This window comes from Vulpes lagopus, chromosome 23, assembly GCF_018345385.1.
Source record: "Vulpes lagopus strain Blue_001 chromosome 23, ASM1834538v1, whole genome shotgun sequence".
NCBI classification, from domain to species: Eukaryota; Metazoa; Chordata; class Mammalia; order Carnivora; family Canidae; genus Vulpes; species Vulpes lagopus.
Genome location: NC_054846.1, coordinates 40,886,892 through 40,909,360, shown reverse-complemented (window position 1 = coordinate 40,909,360; position 22,469 = coordinate 40,886,892). Strand labels below are relative to the sequence as shown.

Below are 22,469 nucleotides of genomic sequence, written 5' to 3'. Positions count from 1 at the left end.
TTAAAATTTTTTTGCAGAAGGAAAATTAAAAGAGCGCAAAAAATTGTGTAATTTTATGGAACTCTTGAGAGGTTATCTGCAGAAAATGCTTAAATGACAAGATATAAGAATAGAAAGCATTAAAACTATGTCATTTTGATTACCACCTAGCAATTCCCATTACCACATTAAATTCCTGTGTAAAGTTTTAGTAGTCTGTGGTTCATGAACTGCTGCACTCAATGATTTTAATATTCTTACTGTCTCAAAGAATTTTGAGTTTCTTTCAGATGCCCTCAAGCATATTTTTTAAAAGGCTTATTGCTTTTAAGTCAAGGAATACAAAGTCAGCAATAAAAGAGACTTTGGGTATGAGGAGGTTGGAGAAAAGGTAGGAACACATACACACACACATATGAAGTATTTCTGTGAATATGTGTGTAGCAATTGCACATATATAAACTCATGAATTTGTAAAGAATTTATGCTAGGCCCAAAGCTAAGTACTTTCCTATACTTCTTATTTAATTCTCACAAAGCAATGAAGTAGATGTTATTACTGGTCCCATTTTACAGATGAAGAAACTCAGCTATGGAGAGGTCATAGCCCAAGGTCACAGCTAATAAGTGGTTCCAAGATTTGAATGTTGATTCAATGACTTTAACCAACAAGATATATGCTCTTTCTTTTACTTTATCAGCACATTTGATATAGATATGCAAGTTTCCTCTTCATATTTTTTTAATGCAAATCTCTTGTCTTTCCTCTTTATAGGCAGAGATCCCCTCCTCTGTCCCTCCTTCCCATAATGGCTCACTTCCTCTCATTTTCCTTTTTTTCTTGAGACTCTTCCTTATATTTTGACTTATCTTTATTTTAGATGAGGGCTTTGGATGCCCTTTATAGTAGGCCTGCTGTTTAGTTAGTAATTAAGCCCAGTGGACTGGCTTTGCTTTCAGTTTAAAGACACAAATTATGAGGCTCGGTGGTGTGTCTCATTAACCAGAATTACATTTTTGCCAAAGGAGGTAAAATCCTGGCTGCTACTCCTAAGCCTCAAGCAAACAACAACAGAATCAAAGGAATATCATATCTGTCAGCTCTGGTGCTCTACCAATATTGCCTTTTAGGAATGATAACAGGACATGTCTACAGAAGTGAATGTATATATGTAAAAGTTATTGCTGATTTTTCCCTCTCTTCCTTTTGCCAAGTCTTCTTTACGTATGCCTAAAGGGTTTTCTTAGCCTGAAGAATAACCATTCATTCATGTCCTTTATTACATTTGATCTGTGATATTTTTTGTGATCATTCAATTGACAATTTTCATTATGCAGTGTGATAATTTTCTTATAAGCCTGTTATTGTAATGTTAAAGACTTGGTAATTTGAAATTAGTTGTGTTTATCTGATCCTTAAAAACAAGTGGAAATGTACAATTTGGTTACACTTAACTATTTTTATTTATCTCAGTGGCACATTCAGTATCTATCAGAGCAAGGGTGGAGAAGCCAATTGAGCCTTACACTTCACCTTCGTGAAGTTCAATTCTGATTGTTACCTAAATGTGATTATTCACAGAGGCACTGTATTTATGATACTAGATTGAAGTGTTATTTTGTAAATGTACTCACTTAAATATATGAACATTTTTACAACCCTGATTAATATGTTAAGGATCCTGAGAAATGGAAATGGCCTGGCTATTCTAAATCCCTCAGAGTCTCTGGGCTTCACTCGGGGATCACCTTGATAAAATGAATGGTTACATATGCTCTGTAGGTGGTGGATCTTACTAATTTTCACTGAGGAATGTATAGCCTTGCCTGTGCCTGTACTAATAAATTCACCAAATATAAACTTTCCTGATGTGTCATCTGGGGCTTAGTTAACATTTCAGAAAATAATCAGACATGTACTGAATCTTAATTCGACTTAAATAGCTGTCTCCTCATTAGAATAAGTTTCCCATAAGCCACTTCCCTGCTCTTTATCTGTCTAGCTTGTTTTGTTGGCAGTATTTTTAAATAAAGAGGTCTCATCTCTCTAATTTGTCTCTGACTAACTCATGACTCTATTATTATAAAGTTTACAGCGCAGAGCTTGGTTCTAGGAACAAAAAAGAAAATAAACATTTCTACTATATTAATCAGTGACTTCGATGGAGGAAAAATTGGATAGCATTTTAGATATGTCACATATGCTCATTAATTTTCAAAACTAATTTTTGTTTTTGGAAAAGCAAAAATTTATTTCTCCCCCACCCCTGAAAATGATATAATATTTTCTCATTTGGAAAGACAGACACAATATTAGTTCTAAATTACCCTTGTATGAAGAAACATTTTAATGGGTGAGTTGACATTTCATTGTGAAGACTTTAGCTCCAAAATAAAAGAAAAAAATTTAAAAAAATAGAAATTGGCTTATAATGTTAGTAGTGTATATATGTTTATGGAAAACATGAACCTCTGTTAGCTAAGTTCTGACTGTTGATGAAAACATGACTGCATCACATTGGATTTCTTAAGGATATCCTTTGATTTGAAAAAATATGTTCTTTTGTCAGTTCGTTTGAAGCCAATATCAAATTGTTGGACTTTTTAGGAATATTTTTAACTCGTGACCCTGAAATACATAGTCATAAATCTGATATTTAGTGCTGTCTAGGCCTAGATTTTCAGGCAGATGCTCAGACGAATATATATAAAGTCAGTTTCCACTGTTCTGATTTAACCTCCTTTGTTCAGTGCATATTTTTGTATACTTCCTGTGTAGGAGACAGTTCCTTTGGTTCCAGGTCGTGACCTTGATTGGGATGAGGAGATGGCCAAAGCACAGTCACATGACTGTGTTCCTGTTCTTTCGGAACACCCGCTGTATATTCTTTACACATCCGGAACAACGGGGCTGCCCAAGGTACTTGCTCTCTGAGGGATAAGTATCTGTAGCAGCAGATTTTTTTGTGCCCTGAGAATGTTTGATTACTGAGTAAAAATGCAGATTGTACCTAGAGATTTAGACTTGGGTAGTTTATATCTTAAAGGAATGTTGTGTTTAAATCCTGAAAAATATTAATCATATTTCATGTCAGATGATTTCCCTCGATTTCTTTCAAAATCTTCACATACGTCAGCAGTTGCAATTGCTCTAGTAAGCCATTAAGATGAATGGATATTGGTTTAACCAAATTTTAATGATTAAAACATCAGTTGGTTTAATAAAAGTCTACAAAACTGTTTTAAATGAAATATTTTTATTCTCTAAACCGAGATATAACTTTTGTGGAGTATGGAATTGATTTTTGATCTAAGGGAATTTGATTCTTTATTATAAACGCAAGTTTGAGAATTGATGTAGACGGTCTGAACAACGGGCAGTGTATCCAGAGTATTGAACTATGTGATTTGCAACACTGAAGACACTCAAGGATTTTTAAATCTGCTTACCATGAAAGGTGTCTTCACAAAACAAAGTTAGAAGCATCAATATGTTGAAGGTGTCAGATAACAAATAAATACCACTTTTGTCTGTGTCTCTAAATAATACTGTTTCTTCATACAACTTCACAAAGGCTTATAGTGTCATTTTCCTATTCATTTTTATTAAGGAGTTCAACAGTCACTGAATCATAAAATTTTACTAGGGGAAGGGACTTCCACGATCACTTGCATCCCATGAGAGCAGTGGCCTCTTTATTAATATTAGATTTCTGTAGCATCAGAGTTCTGAGATATAATTTGTCATATTTTTAAAATAGTGGTTCCACTTGATTAGTCTTAAAAAAAGAAAAATTAGGATGTCCCATATAAAACTCATTTGCCTGTATAAAATGAAACATTTGGTAAGGAATGTATTCTCTCCGAGGACAGAGACCATGCTTTATTACATTTTAGTCTACAATCATGCTTGGTATGTAGTTTGGTACTTAATAAATTTTTGTTCAGTGAATAAATAAATAAATGCATATAGATAAATATATTTGTGTCATTGTAGAATCAAGCTCTTATGATTTCTTTAACAACTCTGGTCATCTGAAAAATATTCCTTCATATTGATGACTATGTCTTGTTCAAGCAGTCCAAATGATCTTTTGGACCCAAATCATAACCCCCTACCTTTTGTAATTTTGCATTATACATCAGTCACATAGAGTCTAACTGAATGTTTGGCTATAAAATAAAAGGAGATTCAGAAAATTATAATCTTATAGAAAAGTATGAACATGAGAGAGGAAACCCCTGACCCTGAAAACAGTATAACCTAACCAAATAAAAAAGAACCCTCCAAAAATCACTTTAGCTCCTATAAGCCTGAAGGATTCTTATTAAAACATTTGTGCCACTTCAGGATTTTAAATTACCCTGAATTTCACTGTGGCCTGAATGGGGATCTTTACAACAGGAACAGAAGAGCTTGTCAGTGACTCAAAACTGACTCAGCCTATGTGGTAGAAATGACAGTAACATATAGGGCATCAAATCTAAAAAGTGGTGGTTCCAAATAAGGAGGCTTTTTTCCAGGTTTTGTCTAGGTCAAGAACTTCTCTTTTCGAGTCCTACATGCCCAAACTGAAGATCATTTGAAGATTCGTTCATTCTCATTTTCTTCCTAATGCACCATCTTGAAGATAATCTGTTTCAGTAGATTGGAGAAGGCTTTCATTGTGTGGAGATCTCTGTGTTGAATTCAGCTCCATTCAATATATGTGTATTGACTGTTCATTCTGTGCTAAAAGATATGAGTGAACCCCAGTCCCTTCATTCCAGTGGGTTGAAGTATATATGAATGCAGACTGGATGGAGGTTTTTTGTTCTGTGTGTGTGTGTGTGTGTGTGTGTGTGTGTGTGTCTCCAGCTGGCCAAAACACTGATGGGGAATGGACAGAGGGGAATGAGAAGATGAGGCCTCGCTGGAAGACAGGCACTCACTCTTGTGACGTTGTGACCAAGCTCAGTGGACAAAGGCATCTGGATGTTAGCACCTCCTCTGGCCTGTCAAGATAAAGGTCCATCCTTGGTGCTCAGAGGCCAGTCCTGAGTCAGTCTTGCTCTCTGAATTGTTCCTTTGGTCTTTATTTTTTGCACGGGAACATCTCACTGATAGGGAGGCTGTGTTATTGTTCCATACCCAGGAGACAACACCCTCTCTCTTTCTCTCTCTCTTGGAAAAGATGACATTGGTCTCTTACAGTCATTAAGTTCCACAGATATTACTGAGCACCCATATATCCCAATGTGCATATATGTGTCTGGCTCTCTTTTTAGAAGTTTATATTCTATAGCCAGGACACAGGCACTAAACAAAAAGCTATGTAATGTATGAAAAGTGTTATGAGGAAAAATAACGCAGGGTAATGGGACCAAATAGTGGGAAGAGTGGGAGAGCTGTTCCACCAAAGGATGGTCAAAGAAAGCTCTTATAAGATGACATATGAAGGATGAATAAAAGTTCTTCATAGAGTGGCATCACAGAGAGGAGGGCATATAGGCAGAAAGGGTTAGCATAAGCAAGGGAAGGAGCATGCAAGAAAGTTTCCAGGATGGCTAGTGCATATGGTACAAGTGCAGAGGAGAAATGACTAGATATATATAGGCAGGAGCCAGACTCAAAATTTAGCCAAGAAGTTTAGGTTATATTCTGTATATAAGGGATGGGGAACACTAATGCTACTTAAGCGAGAGAGAAGAATATGAAGGAAGCAACATTTTGGTGTGAAGATACACAAGTACATACAATGGAGGCAAGGAGATTCATTTTCAGGCTTTTAGGGCTTCATTTAGGAGAGCATCTAATTAACAGAAATCAGAATTTGAACGATCAAAGATAAGAGTGAGGCAGAGGAGGGGTCCAAGATTTGAAACTGAGAGCACAGGAGAATGATGGTTTTGGATATTTACTAAACACAGTGGGTGGGTTGGGGCAGGAGAAACTCGGAATTTTGGAACATATTGAGTGTGACGGATCTCTGGGCCATTAACATGGAGATGCCTAGCCAAAAGTTGGAGGTGAAGGTCTGGGTCCCAGAAGTGCATGTGGGTTGGGAGATAGACCTTGAGACCCTTTGTGGGTCCTCAATACAGAGCTCTGGTGTTTAAGCATGGGAGTGAGTAGGTTTTGCAAAGTAGGGCATGTAGAAGGGCAAGAAAAAGTAGTCGTGTTTCAAGGTCCCACAGGACTACTTCCTTCGTCCCTCTAGTGCACTTTGGAATTTCAGTTGAATCAAAATTATACATTGTCAGCAAACCTTTATGCCATTTATTTTATTCTGTCTTATGCCTATGTTTTTGTTTACTTATCTGCATAACATTGCACATTCTCAGAGGTCTTAGAATATATTTCAGACGTCTTTGGCTGCAGTATGTCACTGTCCTAAAAACTGGGCCATGGTCAATCCTCAGATTCGTTAAATGATCTTTTGTTTCTCCAGTTAGTTCCCGGATTCCTCTTTATTCATAAGATTTTTTTTTTTTTTTTTTTTTTTTTACGATAGTCACACACACACACACACACAGAGAAAGAGAGAGAGAGAGAGAGAGGCAGAGACATAGGCAGAGGGAGAAGCAGGCTCCATGCACCCGGAGCCCGACGTGGGATTTGATCCCTGGTCTCCAGGATCGCGCCCTGGGCCAAAGGCAGGCGCCAAACCGCTGCGCCACCCAGGGATCCCTATTCATAAGATTCTCATTTCACTTTTGGCAGGTACAATCAGGATTAATGGGATCTGAAATTTTAATATTTGGATTCCCAGAATAGAAGTACAGGAAAGATGAGCACACATACGTTTATGAAGCATTTAAATATAAATTTCATGTCGTCCTATAATTTGTTCTCTCAATCTTTGATCTTCATGAGGAAAAATAATGTTGTGAGCCCATAAAAATAATTCTGCTTAAAAATACTCATTTCTCATAGGCACATATTAGACACACATAAGGCAATCTATTCTTTGGTTAGAAGTTGCAGATATATTTAGGGCATATTTGCATCTCTGCGTCTGCCAGCCCTGGATTTGTCAGGTCTCTGTGTGATAGGTTAATCTGTCAGCTGCTGTAAATATTCCCGCAACCACACTGAGCTGCTTTGCATACATTTCTGCAGTGTTGTGGCCTTCTATCCTGGTTAGTTTGGGTGCTTGTACCCAGGATACTTCAAAGAATCCCTCATCTGGATGGGGTGTCCTTTTGCAAGGGGGAGATCTAGTGATGTATCTTCTTACACCTTGATATCACGAAGGGACAGTGATAATCACACACACACACACACACACACACACACACACACACGAAGCTAACAAACAAAAAAAGCCCAGTGCCAAAGCAGAAAAGCAGGGTAGGATAAAGAGGGAAAGAAAGCAAAGTATTGAAAGGAAACCACGAGAGGATATCATGTTAAGTGAAAGAAGTCAGAGAAAGACAAATACCATATGAACTCACTTATATGTGAAATTGAAAAAAAAATGAAACAAAACAGAAACAGACCTCTGGATACAGAGGACAATCTGATGGTTGCCAGAGGAGAGGGGCTGATGAGATGGGCAAAATAGAGGAAGGGGGAAAAGAGGTAACTTTCTTCCAGTTAAGAAATAAATAAGACACGGGGATAATGTGTGCAAACTATAAGGAATAGAGTTAATCATATGTAACAGCTTTGTATGGTCATGGACAGTAGCTGGATTGGTCATGGTGATCACTTCCCAATGTACATAAATACTGAATCACTATGTTGTACCTGAAACTGACATAATATTGTATGTCAAGCACACTTGAAGAAAAGAAAGAAAAAAAAGAAGCAAATGAACAAAAAAAAAAAAGAAAAAGAAAGGAAGGCATGATGAGAAAGTGGTGGGCCTTTAGTCCTGATGCACATTAACACAATTTATGTCACTTCTACTCCTACATATGTTAGGTGACATTCATATTTCTTACCCTAGAGCAAAAACATAGGAGAAAGTCAAATAAAAAAGCAGTGAACTTTTTTTTTTTTTTTAAATCTGTGGTACAATTCTTGCAGTTAAAATGCTGAACTTGCTATACTTTTGCCTCTTATCTCACAGTTGTTCAGATCAATAAAAAATTATATTGCTGCTAAAGTACCGTCCGTAGAGGCAGCTTCAGAGTTATCCGAAAGCCTGTAGAAAGAGATTTTATGTTTGATGCTCTATCCCAAATGGAACCATTCCATTTCAACTAATATGATTCACTACGTTCTACAAGTTTCAAAGCTTTCTCCCAACATAGAAGACTACTCAAAAAAAAAAAAAAAGAATTGTATTTTTCTTACATGTACATTGTTCACTCAACTGTTCACAGTATTGAATCAGTCAACAAATGTATTACATGCCTGTTCCATGGCAGTTACCGTGCTGGAGATGAAGAGGCATTCTCATTGTGTGTGTGTGTGTGTGGTGGGGGACACAGCCCTAGGTCAGGCTGGTCACTCCAAAGACGTTTGCTGGCCCAGGAGCCAAGGAAGAAACAGGAAAGACACTTAACACAAACTGTAGGGTTGGAGATGACTTCGAGATGACGTGGTACTTTCATGATGTCTTTGAGTACTTGTGTGATGAAGTAGGAGTTTACTGGGATCAGGGAAGAGGTGGGAGCGGTGGTTCATTCTAGAAAGAAGGGATATCATCTGTAAAGCCATTATAAGGACAAGATTATTGTTGATCTGTTGGATTTTTTTTTTTTTTAAGTAATCAGAACTGTATCTTTTATTTCTCGACTCACGGACCCCAGCCATGGGGGTGATGGATTTCTTTTAGTTAGGTAAAATATTTATTTACCCTTTCTTCTTTTGTTCTTGACCTCAACTTGTCAGGCCAAATTACAACACACGTGCACACACACGTAAGCATCTATATTTACATATGCATGCGTGAATAAATACATACCACATGGATGGAAATATGCATATTATGTTTTGTACAAGCACGTTGCAGAGTCGGATGACAGAGGAGCTCAACTTAGTATGACGTTCTCTGGAGTACTCCACACTTCCCTTCCCTGAGTATTGTGAGATCTGCTTTCCAGATTTTTATAGATCCACTAAAAAAGAAAACACTTTAGGGATGAAGAATCCCAAACTCCTAATCTTACCATACTCAGTCTTTCATCTTCTTCTGATAAAACCCATATTGTTCTGTATTTTTCTTACATTGTGGCAACAAACACTGCATACCGCACTTGGTGCTGACATGTTTTATGTTTTCATATTTTATGTTTTAATAGCCCCATTTATGAAATTTTGTGGTTTTCCTTATTTTCAAAGGCAGCTCATTAAGCTGAAAGTCATAAAGAACCATCTGGGATGATTTTGTGGTCCCGTTCGTGGGTGACTAATAACCAGCCTTTAACTTTACCTATGTGGATTGAAGTTCTTAAATGCCCATATACATTAAAAATGTGTTGTTGTTTCGTATTAAAGAGCAAAACATTGTCTTCTCTTGCATTTTTGAGCTAGAATTCACTTTCATGTCTTTATTTGGAGTATAGAGTGTTACTCCCACCCAGAAATTTTTCAAGTTTCCCAGAAGACTTTAAAGTGTTATAGCTAATGCTCCAAAAACCAGAACAGTATATTGGCAGGTTGCAGGGCTTTTCTTTTTTCTTTTCTTTTCTTTCTTTCTTTTTTTTTTTAACCGGGCTTTTCTGACAATATATTAGTACATCCAGTGTTTTTACTTTTAAGGTAGATGGAGTATTAAGTACATAAGGAAAGTAATAACAGACATTCAAAAGAGTAAAATGCAGCATGCTTGGACTTTAGGGGTAAGCACTGATATTAAATGTTTTTACCTTATACTTAAGATTTCAAATATGTTTTAAAAGAGTTTTTAGTTTCAGATTTATTTGGACTATTAGAGTATAATGATTTTGTTTTTGAGAATTGTTTATGTGTTTTCAGAGGCTGAACAAAGTTTTTCTTTCGCTTTTTAATTATCGTTACTTGGAAAATATGATTATGAATAAGAAACCAAAAAATACTTTATCTTCTTATTTTTTAGTCACATATTAATATTATAACAAAGAAATTATCTTTGTAAACCTAATCTTTCAATTTTTATTTTACTTAAAACTTTTTATGGGGATCCCTGGGTGGCGCAGCGGTTTGGCGCCTGCCTTTGGCCCAGGGCGCGATCCTGGAGACCCGGGATCGAATCCCACGTCGGGCTCCCAGTGCATGAAGCCTGCTTCTCCCTCTGCCTGTGTCTCTGCCTCTCTCTCTTTCTCTCTCTGTGGCTATCATAAATAAAAAAATACAAATAAAAAAAAAAAAAGAGTAAAAGTTTAAAAAAAAAAAAAACTTTTTATGAAAGATCTACATGAAGAACATGAAATTATGCAGTTTTTTCTCTACACCATATCAGATACACAGAAAATTGAAAACTATTACCCAAATATTTTAGAGAAAAAGACTAAATTTCAGATCTATTATCTAGATTAATGAATGATAAAATGTTACTGTATAGAAATTTTTATACTCATCCATAAAAAATAAAAATTGTTATCAAAGACCAATGAAAAACAAACATCACAGCTTTTCTCTCTCCAGTAGCTCCATTTCAGTTGTTTTTAATGAGAACTTTTTATGGAAACCTTTAATTGCTTTAACAGTTTCTGTCTTTTGAATGATATCAGCACAAGGGAAAATAAAAAGCAATGATTGCTAGAACTAAGGAAATAATTTTGTTAATAAGATACTAAATTAAATTAAAAATACCTTATAATTTTAAATATTTTTTCATTCATGATCTCATTTTTAAGTCCCACTTTTTTTGCCCAAATGGATTTAAGCATCCACCATTTTATGGGGAACCCAGCATTGGTTAATATCCTTTAAAGAAGGGTAAAGGATAAAGTCCACTTGAGAGGTAAAAAGAAATTTAATCCTTTCAATAATATTTTTAGTTTTACAAATGAGTTACTACTCATTTATGTTTTTTCTAGCCCTTTCTTCCTTTTTATCATTCCTAGTTGACTCCTCTTCTCTTCTGTACCATATAATCTAAAAATTTACCCTTCTATCCTAGTTAGTTTGGGTGCTTGTATTCAGGATACTTCAAACAATCCCTCATCTGGATGGGGTGTCCTTTTGCAAGGGGGAGATTTAGTGACGTTGCAAATTGCAATGATTAATATCAAATTCCTCAAAGTATTGAATCATAAGAAAAGATCTCAAAAAAAAAAAACTAATGAGTGAAGTTCAAGAAAAATAGTACAGAATATAAGAGGAAAGAGCTGCTCAGTTTACACGGGGGAAATGCACGTGTGAAATCTTCTGGCAGGGGGCTAAGTATTTCTAATACTCCAATGATGATCCAGAGAGCCAGCTGCATGCTAACCATGTCATGCATCGCAGAGAGTAGCTGTCAAATGCCAACGAAGCTGCATGTGACATTTGCCAAGGGGCCAGGTGTTTCTGCTGGTAGATAAAGTGTGTTCCACAGCTTGGTACCTATGTTTTATTAGTGGTACCTAAGGAGAACAGCTACTTTAGTCACTAATGGAAAGTCGGTATGTTTTTCATTTCTCTGATTCACGCATGTACGTTAAAGCTGGTGAGTTATGCCGAAAGGTTCCAACTAGTAGTACATTTATTAATTAGGGCCCTGTTTACCTTTAGGTAAAATAATTATTTTCTGCATAAAGTAATAATAGTTGCTCTACTAGAAGATGCTTCCAAATGCATGTGAATGAAATATAGCTTGTTTTTAAGCAAGCAGTCACTTGATCATTTTGAATATTCACGCCGTTAATCCTTTTTAAGTCACTGATGATTAATGTTTATAGTGAAGCAATAAATGCAGTTATTAAATTTATCATCAGCTTTTATTTATGGTGACTCTTGTGCCAGTTTTCAAATAGTAATCTTGTATTAGAGTTGAATATGTTCAGTATTGTGGATAGCTGCTAGAAACTGGTTCTTGAAAGCTGTAATACTGTGATGTAGCAATCCCTACTTTTGCCCCAAATGTAATATAGGGCAAATCTGTCAGCCTTAGATCCGACCCAGGAGGATTGCTTTATCAGAATTCCAGAATTCATCATGAAAGAATCATTTAGCTCTCATACTATGACAGCAGGAACCCCAGTATAGCATTGTAATGAGGCTCCGGATAGAATATGACTTTGTTTCCTCTAAGCATCCTACTATTATTTAATAATATCAAGGAATAGCCATCCTTATATTATGCTCTGTTTGAAGAACACAATTACATTTGACTTTGCACTTAATTTTGAGAGTTTCCATTGTGTTCTGGAAAAAGTGTCTGCAAATGTAATGTTGTTAATTTATGCCACCCCTGGAAAAAGAAATGTCATTGCATGTGATTCTATGAGGTCATGAGTTTTCTTTAGAAAGTCAAGAATGGTCTGTGAGAATGGACTCTACAAGTGAGCTGATCTAGACAAATTTTTCTCTGTTTATTATTGGGGGAGCCAAATAAATATTGATGCGAATATAATTATATGAAAGCCAAAGTCATATGTAGTTTATAGAATATAAAATACTTAAAACAGGAACTTTTAAAGATGGATAGTATGAAGGCAAAGAATCTCTTCACACAGTGGTTATTGATGTTAACTTCATGTTTTCTTTCCTTTAGGGTGTTGTTAGACCCACCGGGGGATACGCTGTAATGCTGAACTGGACAATGTCTTCGATCTATGGACTTAAACCTGGAGAGGTAATCATGGTTTTAAATTCATGATACTTGACATTTCCCTGATGAACGTTTATGTAGTTTACTATCTTCTTATTTTTTAGGTGTGGTGGGCAGCCTCTGATTTAGGCTGGGTTGTTGGACATTCCTATATCTGTTATGGACCTCTTCTACATGGGAACACAACAGTTCTATATGAGGTAATCAAATGAAATTAATACCACCTAAAGAGATCTATATTTTTATATATTATGAAATATTTTATGTTATGAAATTAATACCACCACCTAAAGAAATCTATCATCTATATTTATATCTGTCTATCTATCTATCTATCTATCTATCTATCTATCTATTTTTTATTTTATTTTATTTTTTTTACTGAAACTTTTAAAGGAGTAGTTTCCAAGAGGGAACAGAAAAAAATTGGATTAGAGGCAGAGACATTTTCATATCTTCTTCCAGTTAAAGATATGATTTCAAAGAGAAAGGAATACAGAAAAATAATAGCCAACTATTTAAATTGTGCTGAACAAAGCCAGTAAATATTATTTTATGAAAAACATATACTAATGAACTTGTCTATTCCTTTTTTTTTTTAAGATTTTATTTATTTATTCATAGAGACACAGAGAGAGAGAGGCAGAGAGACAGGCAGAAGGAGAAGCAGGCTCCATGCAGAGAGCCTGACGTGGGACTCGATCCAGGGTCTCCAGGATCATGCCCTGGGCTGCAGGCGGCGCTAAACCGCTGCACCACCGGGGCTGCCCTTTTTGTCTATTCCTAAAGGATTTCTAGAAAGTATTGTCCCAAAGTTATTGCAATAGAATAAAAAAAAATTTAAATGATCATTCCCAGGGCACCTTGGTGGCTCAGTTGGTTAAGTGTCTGCCTTTTGTTCAAGTTATGATCACAGGTTCCTGGGATCCAGTTTTGCATCGGGGGATCCCTAACCAGCGGAGAGCCTGCTTCTCCCTCTCCCCTTAGCCCCTCCCCTGGCTTGTGCTCTCTCTCTCTCTCTTTCTCTCTCTCGGAAAAATAGAATTCTTTAAAAAAAAATCATTCCCTTTGAAGTAAAAATAAATCTCCACACTGAATACCTCTAGTGAATGGTAGTATTAGTAACATAAATGTAACGGAGCTGCAGCTGCCCTATAAGTATTAAGCTGCCTTTTATTGCTGAACAACATCCAGTTCTTGTGCATTTACCATTGGCCTTTTATTATTTCTTGGGTTTATTTGAAGCATGATTTGAACACCATGAAAGGGACTCAGGTGTTTGTCTTTATCCTGGAATGATGTGCTCAAGAAGGGTGTAGATGTTTTAAGGGATATTTTTATGTAAAAGATTAAATATAATAGCTACATTCAAAAACCTTTTATCTGCACCCTGGTTTCTTTTGTATGATGGATAAACATCCTCCATTCCTTCTGATAGCAAAACAAAGCTTTTTAGACCTTTGCCCACTTCTAGCTATCCCATCTTAACTTTCTTCTCCACTAAACTCCTTGAAAAAAGTACCAAACCTACACTGTGTGGATTTCATATTCTTTTAGAAGCTCTTTATCCCATGATGGTGCAATTTCTGTCCACATCACTTCCTAGAATCTACCACGGCGGAGGTCAACAGTGACTTCATACGTGACCAAATCAAAGGATCTTCAATCTGATTTTCTTTTCACTCTCTCTGTGCATCAACCTTGCTATTTCCTGTAAATAATTCTCTCTCCTCCTGAACTCCACACCCTTTTGCTATTGTTCTGGCTGTTTCTTCTGCCTAGCATGACTTTCCCTTTGTCCTTTCTTACCTGGTTAATTCCTCCTATGCTTGAAGACTCTGCTTAGATGTTCTTATCTTTTCAAAGTTTCCTCTTAACAGCCTTTGGTTTTGTTTAGTGTCCCTTTCCATGGTCCCATTGCCCCCGCGGATATGTCTATCACTGATCACTGAGCTGAGCACACTGTCATGATACTATCTGTTTATATCTAGTAGAGTGTGAGATCCTCAAAATCCAGTCTTCCAGCACAATGCATAGCACACACTAAACACTCAGCAAATGCTCAGGGAACTAAATTGACCGCTACTCCTCTGTTCTCCTATCTCTCAGACAGCTTGTCCTCCTTCCCTCTCTTGGTTTCTCTTACTTTGATCCTAAACATTGGGGTTTATAAGAGTCTTATTCTTAGCCTTTTCTTCTGCTTATATTTTGGGGATAAACCTCAGGCAGTTGGATTTGTGTTGTGCTAATTAAACCAAGGCTTCTAACTACTCCTGTGTATATATCAGATCTTCCTGCTGAGCACCAATTTATGGTTAGACCGACTTTGGATGGTGCATACACATCTTATGCTCAAGATGACATGAACTGATCTCACCTCTCCATTCTTCCTTGCAAAACTCATTTCTCTCCATGTACTCTGTAGTTTTGTTAATTTTACCTGAATCTACCCAGTCATCCAAACTAAGAATCAAGGAGTGATTCTAATTTCATGATCTTTACATATCACACCCCATCAGCCATTACATTTTGCTGAGTCTGTATTTTAGTACCTGTCAAAAGTGTCCTTCTCTTCCATACCTCCTGCCGTATATTCAAAGCTGATATCCAGCTGGCATGCATAAGTATGTTGCTGGCTGGTGTGTATTCTGTGTTTGGCTTCTGATCTGATTTGTGCCTATTCTCTCCAACTGTATATTTCAGACTATCATCAGATAACCAATCTAGAGCATGTTCTAACAGGTGCTTCTGCTTTAAATGTCCTTCCAGATGACCTCTACCCTACCTCCAATTTCTGAGCTCTTCCCATTTATAGTTATCAGTCTAAAATGTAAAAAGCCAACATAGAACTTCGTTGCTTAGAATTCTTCAAAGGGTTGAGTTCTGCTTTTGTGAAGATGAAGATGACATACTTTTCTCTATTCCTCCCTCTAAATACAACTAAAAGTCATAAGCATGTCTACAACAAACATTAAAAGACTGAAAGGTGGGCAGAAGAAGGGAAACTGGCTTTAGGGACCTTGAGACCCAAGGAACAACATAGTGATAAGACCCTGGGTTTTATTTTTATTTTTCTTACATTCTAGATTTGCTGCTGAAAAAAGCTGGCAACTCAGAAATGCCAATGATAACAGAAAAACTAAATTAAAAAAAAAAACTAAAACTAAAAAAAGAAAAAGAAGCATGATCTCTTAAGCCAAAGGAGTATGAAAGTGACAGCCTAAATAAAACATAAAACTTTAGATGGCTCTATGCTGGGCAAACACCACAGAAAAATCCATGCTGTCTCTTCCCACCCAACAGCAAAAGCTGAGTTTATACTTCCACATTTATCAGGTGGTAAGTAGGAGCTGTAACCCACCATCATCCCATAGGGGTGTCAGAAAAATTCAACTAGGGAGCCAAGACTTTTATCCCTGCTCAGTAGTAATGAGGACTCCACAAACTTGCAGTGACAGTGAAAACCAAAGGAGTCTGGACTTATACCTCCTCCCATCAGTAATGAGGTACTCTTCTCACTTTTGATTGGGGTGGTGTCAGAGGAGGGCATGCTGGAAGCAGTAACAGGGCACTCTTACCTTCCAGCCAGGGAGTTATCAGTGGAAGCCCACTGTTGGAAGTGGAACTCACCCAGCATCAATGAGAAGCATTCTTCAGTTTGGTTATCAGTGGAAGCCAAATGAAGAATCTGGATTTCTAACCCCTCCTGCCCCTTTATTGATGGAGTGAAATTAAAGTTAAGCCATCTGTAACAAAAGACATCAATATGAGCCAGTCTCAGAATATAATACACACAATATCCAAGCTTTGATGAAAGAAAAACAATCACTCCTCATATCAAAAACTAGAATGATATCAAGCTACCTGAAAAAAAAAATTGATGGAGGTGTTAGAATTATCTGACAAAGATTTTAAAGGAGTCATGATAAATGTGCTTCCATAAGTGATTATGAACATTCTTGAAAGAAATGGAGAAATAAAAAGTTACAATGAAGGTATAGAAGTTGTAAAGGAAAACCATGTGGAAATCTTAGAACTGAAAATTACAATAGCCAAAATAAAAACTCACTTGGGGTATGTATAAAATAGGTGAAGGAGATTAAGAGGTACAAACTTTCAGTTATCAAATAAGTCACAGTAGATGAAAAGTACAGCATAAGGAATATAATCAATAATTATATAATAATGTTGTATGGTGACAGATGGTAAGGACACTTCTCATGGTGAGGATCATATAATGTATGAACTCATCAGATCACTGTGTTGTACACCTGAAACTAGTATAACATTGTAGGTCAACCATAATTCAATAATAAATTAAAAAAAAAAAAGCTCAATGGATGGGTTCCATAATGGAAGGGGCAGAGGAAAGAATCAGTGAACTAGAAAAAGGAACAATAGAAATCACCCAATCTAAACAAGAGAAATAAAATAGACTGAAAAAAAAATGAGCAGAGCCTCAGGGAAATGTGGAATAATAACAAGATCTAGCATTTTTGACATCAGGGTCATGGAAAGAGAGGAGGAAGTTGGGGGGCGGAGAAAGTACTGAAAAAAATAAGGAAAATTCTCAACTTCTCAAACTTGCAAAAGTTATACATCTATAGATTCATTCAAGAAACTGAGTAGACTTCCAAACGGTTAATCCACAGAAACACACTGTGTTTCACACACATCATAAACTTCTTTTTTTTTTTTTTTAAGATTTTATTTATTTATTCACAAGAGACACAGGCAGAGGGAGGAGCAGGCTCCATGCAGGGAGCCCAACGTGGGACTTGATCCCAGGTCTCCAGGATCACACCTACGCCAAAGGTGGCGCTAAACCACTGAGCCACCGGGGCTGCCCCAAATCATAAACTTCTGAAAGCTAAAGACAAAGAGTAATATTGAGACTTGGGAGAAAGCAAGGATACCTTACCTATGGGGGAAAGCCATTTTTTTTTTTGTTCTTGTTTTTTTTACAGTTTACTTATTTCAGAGAGAGAGCGAAAGCATGAGAGTGCTTGAGGAGGCAGGCAGGGACAGAGAGGGATAGAGAGATAGAGATAGAAGGATAGAGAGAGAGAGAGAGAGAGAGAGAGAATTCTCAAGCAGACTCCCCACAGAGCCTGACTCGGGGCTCCCTCCCAGGACCCTGAGATCGTGACCTGAACCAAAATCAAGCGAGTCACTTAACCCGCTGAGCCACCCAGGCATCCCAGGAAAGCCACTTGAATGACAGGATTTTCCTTCAGAAGTCAGAGGAAAGTGACACATTTTTCAAGTGTGGAAAGAAAGGAATTGTCAATCTAGGATCTTATATCCATCAAAATATACTTTGGGAATAAAGAAGAAATAAGGATATTCTCAAGATGAAGAAAAACTTCAGAGAAATTGTCACTATTCTCCTAACGAAATGGCCAATGACCAGTATTGATGATAAATGGTTTAATGCTCCTTCCTGTGATTTGACCAAAGCAAAGATACTCACTGTCACCCTCTATTCAATGTAGTCTTGGAAACAAAAGCAAAAACATTTAGAAAGGAAGAAATAAAATTGTGTCTCTTTGAGGCTGCATGATTATCTATGTAGGAAATTATAGAACGTATAAAAAAACATAATAAGTGAGTTCAGTGAGGTCTCAGGATACAAGATGAACACACAAATATCAAGTGTATTTCTATATACTAGCAATGGACACCTGTGACTAGGAAGGCAACACGAGGGATCCTTATGGAGGTGGAACTGTTCTGTGTCTTGACTATATCAGTATTACAGTTGTGATATTCAACTGTATTTACCCAGAATACATGATATATTTGCATGAATCTACAATTATCTTATGTAAAAGGTTTAATTCAAAAATAAAAAAAACATAAGCCTTCAAAGAACTCTTGTCTGATACAAAAGGAGTTCAGACTCCTTTGCCTCATACAAGTGAGTGATAGTCATCTGCCGTTGGCCTATGTTTAAAGTCTTATCAATGGTTCCTGGCCTCTGACTCAGCTTCCCACTTAAAAACCCTGTCATACTGGCACTTACTGAACAGAACTGCCAGTGATTGAGTTGTTCCTGCTGGTAAAGTTCCACTTTTGTTCTCATTATGTAGCAGAGTGGTCCTTTCCTTAAGGGATCAAGTTAAATATCATCTCCTCTCTGATATCTCCTTTGCTTTCCTTTGGCTGATTGAGGTGTTCTCTGTACTTCAATAATATTATCTAGATTCCTCTAATCTTGCAGATTCAGTGCTGTGATACTGTAAACCCTGAGGGCAAGGGATATTGTCATTTCTGTACCCCTGCCCTGTGTCTGGCATGGTGCTTTCCAGGTGGTAGGTAAAGTTTGTTGTGTAAATGAACCATTTCTAAGGGGATTAATTAACAACTTGAGTGTGCAGAAAGCAGGGAAAAAAAACTTGTTTGCTCAATTAATTAAAATAAAACCAAAATAAACTGAAAATGAGTTCTGACTTGTCATCAGGCCAGCAAGTGAAAAAATATTTATTAACCTCCACAAAATGATCATCCCATTTGTGCCCCAATTTTAAGTGGATTACCAAGTTAATATTATTTTATTTTAGTCTGACTAGTTTATTTTTATTTAGGAAGCTAACATCTCTCATTAGGAAATTAAAAATATATTCTTTTTACAGTGAATAGAATAATATAACAAGTCCTTCATGTACTTCTCATAGGGTTACCTTTCTAAAGAGAAATATAATCATATACAGCTCAGTATGTTCAAAGCTTTATATTCATTTTTAATGAATTATAGCATTTAAAAGCTATATGGCAGTGGATTGGTGAGTGTGATGATATTTTTACATAATGATGAATTTTGATTTGATAAAAATTGATGTTCTGAAATACTGGTTCATTATGTGACCAAGTCATCTAGAGTTCATAAAACATATCTCTTACTGAATGTAAATGGTTCATGATAATTTATGAATGAATAATGTATGAATCCTTTTTCTTAGCAAAGATGATTTTTTAATATTCAGGAATTGAATACATATCTACATCAGCTGAAAAAACTCAAAAATGGTTATAACTAAGTTGGAAAATCAGTTCAGCTTCTAGATATGTTGAGTCACCCACTTGAAACACTGTTGAATTCATGTTTCAACATGAATACATAAAGCAGAAAATAGGATTTTCTTTTCTGCCACAGGGGGCATATAGCTCTGCATCTGTAGGGTGAAAACATATTGGAAATCCTGGTTGTCTGCTTTGACTTTAGCTTTCTGATAATTACCAAATTTTTAACACATTTATATTTCTTTCATTAAAACAAACAACCCCCTGAAAAAAAAAAATCATGCATAAGTTCTCAGTTCCTTATCCCTTTGCAGTTAGAACACTCTCTTCCTCGTTGAAGGCTTACCTGCGCCTGATAGCTGGACGTCACTCTACAGTCCTCTCCCATTGGCATCTGTCATCATCATTCCATAATAACAGCTTTTGGTAATTTCCCTGGATCTCTCTATTTTTCCAAACGCTAATGGACATTTTCTGTCCTAATCATTCTTGGCTTCTCAACCCTTGAATGTTGCTCACTCTCTTCCCTTCCAAGGCACAGCCTGCTCCTGTTTTCCTCAAGTTGTTCAAATGCTCATTCCTGCTATAGGAATTTGTCTACTTGTTGCCTGAAATATATTTCCTCTCATCCTTTAGATCATAGCTCAAGTATCTCCTCCTCATGAAGCCCTCCTTGACCTCTCTGACTGGGTCAAATCTTGTTCTCTCTCATAAGCACCTAAGGTTTTTCCTCCCTGGCTTATGTTCCAAACCCAGTTCCCTTTAGTTTATAGGCCACTCTGGTTTGCTTATTTGGCCCCATCTGCTCTAACCTCCGAGAGGCAGGAGATCATCTTAGTGTTCCCTCACCATCAATTCTCAGCTACTAACCATTAAAAATATGCAGTCATTTATAACATAAGCATTGTTTCTTTTGAATTTTGTTCCCATGCCAATTGAGAAATACACAAAAGGCTGAAATGTGTGTGTGTATGTGCTCTTGACATATATTTAGTTCCCAATAAATATTTGTTAAATAAATGCCTGGATGAAGATATCAAGAGAAACAAACAAACAAACCTTGATTTTGTAAGTAAAGACTTTTTTTTCCCCTTATGAAGGAATATGTAATTGTAGTATCTTTACCAGAGAATTTTATGAACAACATAAGTAATAGTTTATATATTTTTTTAAATAAGCGAAGATTTGGTATTATTCATTGAACTGGACATATTTAAGGTATACAATTCTAAAAATCAGACTAGCGCAACCAGTTAAAGTGTGCAAACCAATTCTGAATAATTCAGAACTTATTTTTTGAGAGGAAGAGAATAAACGGTGCCTTTTTGGAAATTTACTTTCTTAATGGAGCACTGATTCTGACGTACGTAACCCCAACGACATATAGACAAAGATATATTGTGATAGTAGTGTTGTCAAAGGAGAAATGAAGCAAACAATACTTTCAAACAGGGACTTTCAGGTATAAACAAATTTAGCAGCCTGGTGTGTATGTGCAGACACGTGTATGTGTTGGTAAATGATGGATATACTCAGATAAGCTTTTTGGCTTCTTTCTTCTGTTTTGTCCCCTTTTACAAAAACCCTGTCATCTGCAGAATCAAAACCCAACACTTCTTCTCAAGGTAAAGAAATCTGGCTGGGCCTTCTTTCTCCTTATCTTCACGTGGGTACTAATGTACAAATGTGTATCCTGTACACACATCTCAATCATATAATACAGTGGAACCCAGGCTTTTATAATGGCAACAGTGTGGCTAAGCAAGAAATCAACTTACTTGATATTACTTTTTGTTATTGTCCTTCATGATCCTTTTAATTTCTGAAGCATCTGGTACATTCTGTGCTCTTTCTGTTTTTTTTGAGTCTTCTCTCTTCCTGGTTAGTCCACCTAAAGGTTTATCGATTTTATCTTCTCAAACAACTCTTAGTTTTCATTTTTTCTATTTTTTTATTCTCTATATGATTTATTTCTACTCTAGTCTTTATTATTTCCTTGTTTCTGCTAACTTAGGTCTTAGCTGTTCTTCTTTATATGGTTCCTTGAGATGTAAACTTAGTATGTTTATTAGAGATCTTTCTCTCTCTTTTGGGGATCTCTCTCTTTTTTAAATGTCAGAGTTTATTGCTATAAACTCAACCTCTTAGTATCAGTTTTGTTGCATCTGTAAGTTTTGGTATGTCATGTTTTAATTTTCATGTGTCTTGAGATGCTTTTAAAATTCTCTTTTGATTTCCTTATTGACCCAATGGTTGTTCAAGAGTCTGTTGTTTCTACATATCTGTGAATTTCACTATTTTCTTACTATTATTGATTTCTAATGTCATTCCATTGTCGTCAGAAAAGATACTTGGAATGATATATCTATTTTCTTAAGTTTGCTTGTTTTGTGACCTAACATGTGATCTATGTTGGAGAATGTTTTAAATGCCCTTGAGAAGGATGTGTATTTCTTTGCTGTTGGGTAGAAAGATGTTGGCCAAGGTGTACAAAGTTTCAGTTATTCAAGATGAATTAGTTCTGGAGATCTAATGTACAACAACAGGATTACAGTTTAAAAGACTGTATTATATGTTTCAAATTCGATAAAAGGATAGATTGCCAGTGTTCTCACCAAACACAAACACCAAAAAGAAAAAAAGAAAAGAAAATCCTAACTATGTGAGATAATGAATATATTAACTAGCTTGATTGTGGTGATTATTTCAGAATGTATATACATTCATCAACACACCAAGTTGTACATTTTAAATACATACAATTTTTATTTGTCAGTTACACCTCAGTAAATCTGAGGA

The 22,469-nt window shown here is 36.3% G+C and overlaps 1 protein-coding gene across 2 annotated transcripts in view; it reads left to right on the top strand.

Moving 5' to 3' along the window:
- The window catches only part of ACSS3 (acyl-CoA synthetase short chain family member 3), a 143,296-nt gene that overhangs the window by 51,608 nt on the left and 69,219 nt on the right, over nt 1-22,469 (top strand). For both annotated transcript variants that reach the window (XM_041738836.1, XM_041738835.1), the window contains 3 exons: nt 2,759-2,899; nt 12,591-12,671; nt 12,752-12,847. In XM_041738836.1, coding sequence (XP_041594770.1) covers nt 2,759-2,899; nt 12,591-12,671; nt 12,752-12,847 — 318 coding nt within the window. The remainder of the gene's footprint in view (nt 1-2,758; nt 2,900-12,590; nt 12,672-12,751; nt 12,848-22,469) is intronic.